The sequence below is a fragment of the Piliocolobus tephrosceles genome, chromosome 16, assembly GCF_002776525.5.
Source record: "Piliocolobus tephrosceles isolate RC106 chromosome 16, ASM277652v3, whole genome shotgun sequence".
Classification (NCBI taxonomy): Eukaryota; Metazoa; Chordata; class Mammalia; order Primates; family Cercopithecidae; genus Piliocolobus; species Piliocolobus tephrosceles.
In genome coordinates, this window is record NC_045449.1 from 73,475,778 (window position 1) to 73,484,631 (window position 8,854).

The following is an 8,854-nucleotide window of genomic DNA, read 5'->3' on the forward strand; positions in this document are numbered from 1 at the left end:
ACTGACCACTAATGGGTACGGGGTTTCCTTTGGGGTGATGGGAATGTTCTGGAACTAGATAAAGGTGGTCGTATGAGGCTGTTCTTGCGTTGCTATAAACAACCACCTGAGACTGGGTGATTTATAAAGAAAAGAGTTTTTGTTGGCTCACGGTTCTGCGGGCTGTACAGGAAGTATGGCTGGGGAGGCCTCAGGAAACTTACAGACATGGCGGAGGGTGAAGAGGAACCAGGTACGTCTCCCATGGCTGGAGCAGGAGGAAGAGAGACAGGGAGGAGGAGCTACACACGTTTAAACAACCAGGTCTCATGAGAACTCACTCACTATCACGAGAACAGCAAGGAGGAAATTGGCCTCCGTGATCCAATCACCTCCTCCAGGCCCCTCCTCAGCCCTGGGGATTACAGTTCGACATGAGATTTGAGTGGGGACACAAATCCAAACCATATCAGTGGTGGCTGCACAATACCACATATGTGCTAAAAGTCACTGAATTGTTCACTGTAAAATCGCTAATTTTATATCATGGGAATTTCGCCTGGATAAAATAAAATTTTAAAAATAAAGTTGGCCGGGCGCGGTGGCTCACGCCTGTAATCCCAGCACTTTGGGAGGCCGAGGTGGACGGATCACAAGGTCAGGAGATCGAGACCATCCTGGCTAACATGGTGAAACCCCATCTCTACTAAAAATACAAAAAATTGGCCGGGCGCGGTGGAGGGCGCCTGTAGTCCCAGCTACTCAAGAGGCTGAGGCAGGAGAATGGCGTGAACCCGGGAGGCGGAGCTTGCAGTGAGCCAAGATCGCGCCACTGCACTCCAGCCTGGGCGACAGGGCGAGACTCCATCTCAAAAAATAAAAATAAAAATAAAGTTAAAAAAACAACAATGGCCAGGTGCGGTGGCTCACTCCTATAATTCCAACACGTTGGGAGGCTGAGGCAGGGGTCATTTGAGCTCACGAGCTTGAGACCAGCCTGGGCAACATGGCAAAATCTTGTCTCTACAAAAAAATACAAAAATTAGGTGGGTGTGGTGGTGCACCTGTGGTCCCAGCTGCTGGGGAGGCTGAGGTGGGAGGAAACAATGAGGCTGGAAGGTTGAGGCTGCAGTGAGCTGGGATTGTGCCACTGCACTCCAGCCTGGGTGACAAAGCAAGACCCTGTCTCAAAAATAGCAATAATAATAATAATAATGACAGTGAACATTCTGGAGGCGCTGCCTCTGAGCTGAAGAGGGTTCTGAGGGCTTTGGCCCAGTGAACTGTGGCAGGACCCTATGAGGTGGGCACTTCTCTGTTGCCTTTTCCCTGCTGAAGGAACCGAAGCTCAGAGAGGGTAAGTGGCTTACCCGAGGTCACCCAGCCACTAAGAGGCCAAGGGGACAAGAGAACTGAGTGGAAGGAGGAAATCAGGAAGAGACTGACAGGAAATGAGCAGGAGACAGTGTGCAGCTGTCCTCGCGATGGTCCCAGCCTTGAAGGCAGCGTTCTGGCTCCCGGAACCGGCAGGAGGAGGACATTGCTGGAGGGAGCCAGAGGTGGGGCGGGAAGGAGGGCTGCCTGAGCCCTGAGCCCTGAGCCCTCAGCGGGCTCCTTGGAGAGTGACCTGGACCTTAACGTTGACCCTGGCACCCCGACTGCACTTCCCTGTGATGCCCCACGCCCCCACCCTGCGCCTGCTCCTGCGACTTGAGGAAACGGACTGACATCCTTTAAAGGAGGGGTTCCGGAGCCTGGGGAGCGCGACTTCCCAGCCTGTCTGGAAACACCAAACGCCAAAGAAAACCTAAGCTGGGCTCCAAAGAAGCCGCAGCCGATCGAAAGCGATTGCTGCACAGGTTTTTCTTTGGACTTGGTTTTTTGTTCAGGTGTTTTTTGGATTTGTATCATCAACATTAGAACTCAACATGAGAAATCCTCCTGGCACCCTCAGACCCCCAGGATACACCCGCAGTGCCCCACCCCTCAGGAGTCTAAGGACGGGGCGACGGGAGGTGCTCCCCATGCCTTAGCTAGACGCAGAGCTCTCCCACAGGCTCCCACAAGCCCACCAGGGCTGGGTGCTTCCCACACCTTCCCACCCCACCCATCCACCTTCCCTCCAAGCAGGAGTGCAGCCTGCTTGAGCTCAGCGTCCTCTCCTCTGAGAAGCAGCCCGGCCCCATCCTGAGTGACCCTGGTCCTGCAATCCCTCCTCACACATATGGGGCTGGCCGTCGATGTCGCCTGGGCTGGGGATACACCTGCAGTGCAAACACGTGACTAAGCATCTTCCTATCCCGGGCCCTCTCCGCATTGGGCCCAAGGAAGCCCCTCCAGGGGACTTCAGTCGCCCATCCACCTACCGAGCCCCTCATCTGCAGCGGCAGCCTCGCTCCCAGGATGCCCCAGGCTCTGCTCAGGCATGGCCCCTAGACCCTCAGGAGCCCCCGAAACATGATGACCTCCGGCCACAGGCCAGCTGCCAGGAGGCTTCAAGACCCCAGATAAGCGCCCGGCTGGCCATGCCCCAGGGACAGAGGACCCAGTGTGACAGAGTCCAGCCTGGGCCACAGCCACCCACACAGCCCATCCCAGTTCAGCCCGAGGCAGGTAAGAAAAGTCCCAGCAGGGGCTGGAGCAGATGGGGTGGGCTCCGGACCCCTGCCTGGCCCACCATCTGTCCCGCCAGTCGGTCTGTCTACCCAGGCAGCCCCTCCTCCCGGCCCACCATCTGCCTGGCCCTGCTAGGCCCTCCTCCTGGCTCCTCCTGGCTCCTCCAGGGCCCTCAGGAGGGGACAGAGCCAGAGCCAGGGCCCAGACACCCACTGCCTTGGGCCCGCCCCATCTGGCACCTCCAGGAGAAGGGAGCGGCAAGAGCTTGGCCAGGGCAGGGGCGCTCCAGGGCAGCCGAAGGCCCCCACCAGCTGTCTCACGATGAGATGAGCGGGGGGGGGGGGGGGGAGGGAGAGGCTCCGGGAGGACAAGGGCCCCTCCCCTCCTCATCCCCTCTTCCTCGCCTGCCCACGTGGCCTGGTGGGGAGGGGGTACGCAGATGGGAGCATCCCAGCTGGTCCAGGCCTCTGCTCCCCCAAGCTCCTTCTCCCTGGCGGGCAGCTCTTCTGGGTTCCTGAGGTGCTGTGCAGCCCCTTCCCTGGCCCGGGGACCCCAGAGCCTGAGATGAAAGAGGAGTGCTTCCATGGAGGGTCCCAGTGCAGGCTGGGGGGCGCTGGCCCTCAGGACGCCAGGCCCCCAAGACATAGGGACCAGAAGGCCCAGCTCTGCCTCCATGGTCCAGCAGCCCCAAAGCCCCTGCTCAGAAGCCAGCGATGGGAGGGCAGGGCCTGCCTGTGGGACCCACCTTGGGCACAGCAATCACCAGGCCCTGGGCAGACAGCAGCGCAGCCTGTAGGTCCAGGGCTGGGGCAAGTCAGCAAGTGCACCCCCAGAGGTGGAATGAGAGGAGCTCCTGTGGAGGACGCAGGCGGCCCCTGCCCCGCACTGCACCTTGAGTCCTGAGGGTGCACACGGGTGGCTCTCCCTGGCTTATGAAATGGCCCACACCGCTGCCCCTCAGGGCCTCCTCACCCTGTAGCCTGCAGGGTCAGGAGCGTGACTTTGGTGTCAGGAGAAGGGCTGGCTCCTCTCTGTGGCAGATGTTGGGGGAGAAGTGGGGCTCATTATAAATTACACTCCCCTCAAACCCGGCTGTTACGCGAGGGCAACGATGGGGTTCACCCTGCTCTCTGCTGGGGAGGGTCAGCCCTCAGGTGTGCCTGGGCAGGTTCCCACGGCAGGCCAAGAGGGCAGACCCTGGGCACGTCCACCCCCTCTCTCTGGTCCCACTGCCCCCTACTCGCCACGTGCCCTGAACAGCCCCCAGGTGAGTGCCCGCAGGGAGGATGCTGAAGGGCTGGAGGACAGGAGCCCCAGCTGAGGACCCAAGGACAGAGGGCCAATCAAGGCCCGGAGTTCACCCTACCCCCATCACGGCCAACCGCGGGGCCCGCGGGAAGAGCAGCTTCCATTAGACCGAGGACGGCGGACGCCCTCCTGCGGACCCTCCCCAGGGATCCTGGAGCCCAGGGGTCCCTCCCCACCCCCACTGCACTGGGCCAGCCCACAGGCCCTGATGGGGGTGGCCACGGATAACCACACAAACATGCATTTTCCTTGTAGGAACAGGCAGGTGACAACCAGTGTCCTACTTTCCTGCATTAAAACCCAAATCAACAGGACAGAGAAGGACCCGGAGGAGGGGGACCTGAGGAAGCCAGGTGGGCGCTCAGCCTGCTTGTCGAGGTCGGGACAGCACCACCAAACTCACCTCCGCGCGCCCCGCGGGGCCCAGGAGACTCGGTCCTCCCTGGGCTCCCCCAGGCCTGGGGTGATTGTTGGAATGAAGCGGGGAGAACACGATGAGACCCCAGCCCTGGAGGTGCCCTCGGCAGAAGCCCGAGAGCAAAGCTGGGAGATTCGTGGCTGGACAGCACCACCTCGTGGACACACTGGAGATTACCAAAGTCAAACAGTCAATTGGTTCTTGGTTCTGGGATCCTCTTAATTGGGTCTTAGCTGGGGCTTTCTTTCCCTTTCCCCAGCAGCAGGGACTTTGTGACTATCAGAAACACCTGCCAGACCTGGGTCTGGTGAGACCCCGTCTCTACCAAAAAAAAAAAAAAATTAGTGAGGCATGGTGGTCCCGGATACTCAGACTAGCTGGGAGAATCGCTTGAACCCGGGAGATCGAGGCTGCATGCCACTGCACTCCAGCCAGGGTGACACCTGTCTCTAAAGAAAGAAAAGATAAGAAAAGGCCAGGCGCGGTAGCACACGCCTGTAATCCTAACACTTTGGGAGGCCGAGGTGGCAGATCACCTGAGGTCGGGAGTTCGAGACCAGCCTGACCAACATGGAGAAACCTCGTCTCTACTAAAACTACAAAACTTAGCCAGGCGTGGTGGTGCGTGCCTGTAATCCCAGGTACTCGGGGGGCTGAGGCAGGAGATCACTCGAACCCAGGAGGCAGAGGTTGCAGTGAGCCAAGATCATGCCATTGCACTCCAGCCTGGGCGACAGAGTGAAACTCCACTTAAAAAAAAAAGAAAGAAAGAAAAGAGAGAAGCCCCTGTCTTCTAATCAGATGTTGCTGGTTTTCGGAGAGCCCAATCCAGGCACTTTAAACAAGGCAAGAAAATCAATGCCTCTGAAAAAAGGGCTTCTCTTCAACAAGCCCCTCCCCTCCCTGACCCTGGCACCCTGGCATTCGCCCACAAGCCCCTCGCCTCCCTGACACTGGCATTCTGACATTCACCCACTGTCCAGGGTAACTCACCCTTCCCCTCACCCCTGACGGGACGGCACCCTGGCCCACCACTTTTGAGGGGAAAAAAATAGAAATCCCTGGCCAAAGAGGGGACAAATCGAGCCTAAAATCAAGCCTTAGTATCTCACTTTTTAAATCTATTTATACCTTTTGTGTATTGGTTGTGTAATTTTTTGTGTATTCATTGTGTATAATTGTCGAATACACAGTGAATACACAAAAGCTATAAATAGATTTAAAGAGCAAAACCAAACCAAAACCCACTGATAATCCACTGGAAAAACAAGGCTCCAACTCTCTATTCTGAACATTATCAATTAAAAGAAAAAAATTAAGAATTTCCCTCTTAAACTATATTTCAGAATAACTCAATAACTCCAGTGGACAACAGCAAGGTTTTTTGTTTGTTTGTTTGTTTTTGGTTTTTGTTTCGTTGCTTTCTTTTTCTTTTTTTGAGATGGAGTCATGCTCTGTCGCCCAGGCTGGAGTGCAATGGCACAACCTCGGCTCACTACAACCTCTGCCTCCTGGGTTCAAGTGATTCTCCTGCCTCAGACTCCTGAGTAGCTGAGATTACAGGCACCCGCCACCATGCCTTGCTAATTTTTTGTATTTTTAGTAGAGACAGGATTTCACCATGTTGGCCAGGCTGGTCTCAAACTCCTGACCTCAGGCGATCCACCCACCTCAGCCTCCCAAAGTGCTGGGATTACAGGTGTGAGCCACCACACCCGGCCTGTTTGGTTGTTTTATTTAAGAGACAGGGTCTCGCTCCATCACCCAGGCTGAAGTGCAGTGGTGTACTCACAGCTCACTGCAGACTTAACCTCTTGGGCTTAAGGGATCCTTCTGCCTCAGCCCCTGAGTAGCTGAGACTACAGGCGCACACCACCACACCTAGCTAATTTTTTATTTTTTTGTAGCGATGGGGTCTTGCCATGTTGCCCAGGCTGGATTCAAGCTCCTGGCCTCTCCCACCTCGGCCCACAAAAGCTCTGGGATTACAGGCGTGAGCCACCGTGCCCAGTATTTTTTGTTGTTGTTGTTTTTAACAGAAAAATTTGAGCTACTCATTGTGAAGAGATGAGATCATGAGAGAAATCGCGATTTGGCCACCTCTCATGACATAATTATTTCTCGCAAGGGTCATGGATGAGATCAGTAATGACAAAACAAGGGCATTACAGTGTGGGTTTGGGCTATGGCCCCCTGGACCCACTGGGCGCACTTAGCATTATAGGTGCTTCCGTGTGGCTCTCACAGCTCTGCCCACCAAGGCTTCTGGCAAAGAAAGATGAGCCTGAATCTAGGGGCGTTTCTGCAACAGAGCTTCCATTTGCAGGAGACACGGGGCAAGATGACACCACAGGGAGGCAAACAGCTGCCCGATAGGCGACACATTTGCAGGACAGCTGATATGGTTTCTGCAACAAATCACAAGTGGTGGGAGGAGCAATGGGGGTCGGGGGTGGTGCCTGATCTAGAGTAAGAGAGGTGGCCGGGCGCGATGGCTGAAGCCTGTAATCCCAGCACTTTGGGAGGCCGAGACGGGCGGATCACGAGGTCAGGAGATCGAGACCATCCTGGCTAACACGGTGAAACCCCGTCTCTACTAAAAATACAAAAAATTAGCCGGGCAGGGTGGTGGGCGCCTGTAGTCCCAGCTACTCGGGAGGCTGAGGCAGGAGAATGGCGTGAACCCAGGAGGCGGAGCTTGCAGTGAGCTGAGATCCGGCCACTGCACTCCAGCCCGGGCAACAGAGCGAGACTCCGTCTCAAAAACAAAAAAAAAAAAAAAGAGAGAGATTCCGGAGGCACCACCACAAAACTTAGACCGTGGGCCCTGTTAGGAATCTGTGTATTTCATCTGATGGAGGTAAGCAAACAATCAGAGGAATATGATTCCGGACGGGGCCTGAGTGGGTGCCAAGGAATGACTGTTAATTTGAACATTGCCCTAAGGGAGCCACAAGTGTGCTCCAGAGTTTCCCGTACCTGGCGCCTTGCATCCTGAACTTCATAGGAACAAAATTTCAGAATGTTTGCTACAGGATGGAAAATGCTTCAGCCAAAGGGGAAAAGCAAAGAGAAAGACAACAGCAATCCATGAAACAAGTGCAGCGATTATCAATAAAGCAAGTGTGGTAATCACTGATCACATGTGTGTGTATTTGAAAACTTACATTAAAAAATTTTGAGGCCAGACATGGTGGCTCACGCCTATAATTCGAGCACTTTGGGAGGCCGAGGTGAGTCGATCACCTGAGGTCAGGGGTTCAAGATCAGCCTGGCCAAAATGGTAAAACCACATCTCTACTAAAAATAAAAATAAAAATAAAAGCAAAATTAACCGGGCATGGTGGCAGGAGCCTATAATCCCAGCTTCTCAGGAGGCTGAAGCAGAATCGCTTGAACCCAGAAGGCGGAGTTTGCAGTGAGTCAAGATGGCACCATTGTACTCCAGCCTGGGCAACAAGAGTGAAACTCCGACTCAAAAAAAATTGTTTTTTGAAAACAGACCAGGCATGGTGGCTCATGCCTGTAATCCCAGCACTTTGGGATATCAAGGCAGGAGGACTGCTTGAGGCCAGGAGTTCGAGATCAGCCTGGGCACATGGTGAGATCCTCATCTCTAAAATAAGTACAAAAATTTGCCTCCCAAGACACAGGCCTGTAGTCCCAGCTACTTGGGAGGCCTGGGAGAGAGGATTGCCTGAGGCTGGGAGGTTGAGGCTGCAGTGAGCTATGATCAAGCCACTGCACTCCAGCCTGGGTGACAGAGCAAGACTCTGTCTCAAAAAATAAAGAAACAAGACATAGCCTTTCTCTTACAGACATGATCAGGCATCATGGAAATCTTATTGCAGAAGTTGCTCGCCCTTCACCCCCAGCCTCACCTCTCTGTTTCAGGGGATCTGAGTTTGGGGAAGGAAAGTCTATGGGTCCATAACTTCTCCCTTGTGGCTCCTGCGCCCACAGCCATGGGCCCCCCACACTGGGGCTGGGGGCCTGAGCAGAGTCCCTGTCCAGCCCCACTGAGCTCCAGCATCCGGGACAACCTCACACCCTCCCTCCTGGACTCTGTGCTGGGAATGAGCTCAATTTGAGAGCCCCCCTGAGGTCGGGTCGCTCCAGCACACCCTCCACAGTGGGCAGAATGGTGCCCCCCGAGAGGCCCACGTCCTAATCCCGGGACTGTGAATGGGCTGCTTTTCATGGCAAAAGGGGCATTGCCAGCGTGAGCGAGGGTCCTGTGATGGGAGACTCCCTGGGATTATGCAGGTGAACCCAATGGCATCACAAGGGCCCCTGTGAGAGAGGCGGAGGTCAGAGCAGATGTGGTGTGAAAGCAGAGGGTGCGGTGACTCCCCAGCCTGGGACTGAGGCCCAGAACACGGTGGCCTTCAGAAGCCAGGAAAGGCCAGGAGACGGATCTGCGCCCAGCCTCCAAAAGGAGCCAGCCCTGATGACACCGTGGCTTCAGTCCAGTGTGGCCCCATGGGACTTCTGATCCCCAGAAATCTAAAATTATAAATTGGCATTGTTTTG

The 8,854-nt window shown here is 55.4% G+C and overlaps 1 protein-coding gene across 1 annotated transcript; it reads left to right on the forward strand.

Moving 5' to 3' along the window:
- The first annotated feature begins 2,219 nt into the window (after positions 1-2,219).
- Positions 2,220-4,646, forward strand: LOC111542544. Its single transcript, XM_031934353.1, has 3 exons — positions 2,220-2,527; positions 3,024-3,404; positions 4,159-4,646. Exons 1-3 carry the CDS (start codon positions 2,220-2,222, stop codon positions 4,541-4,543), a joined length of 1,074 nt encoding a protein of 357 aa, XP_031790213.1. The 3' UTR covers positions 4,544-4,646.
- Positions 4,647-8,854: the final 4,208 nt, after the last annotated feature.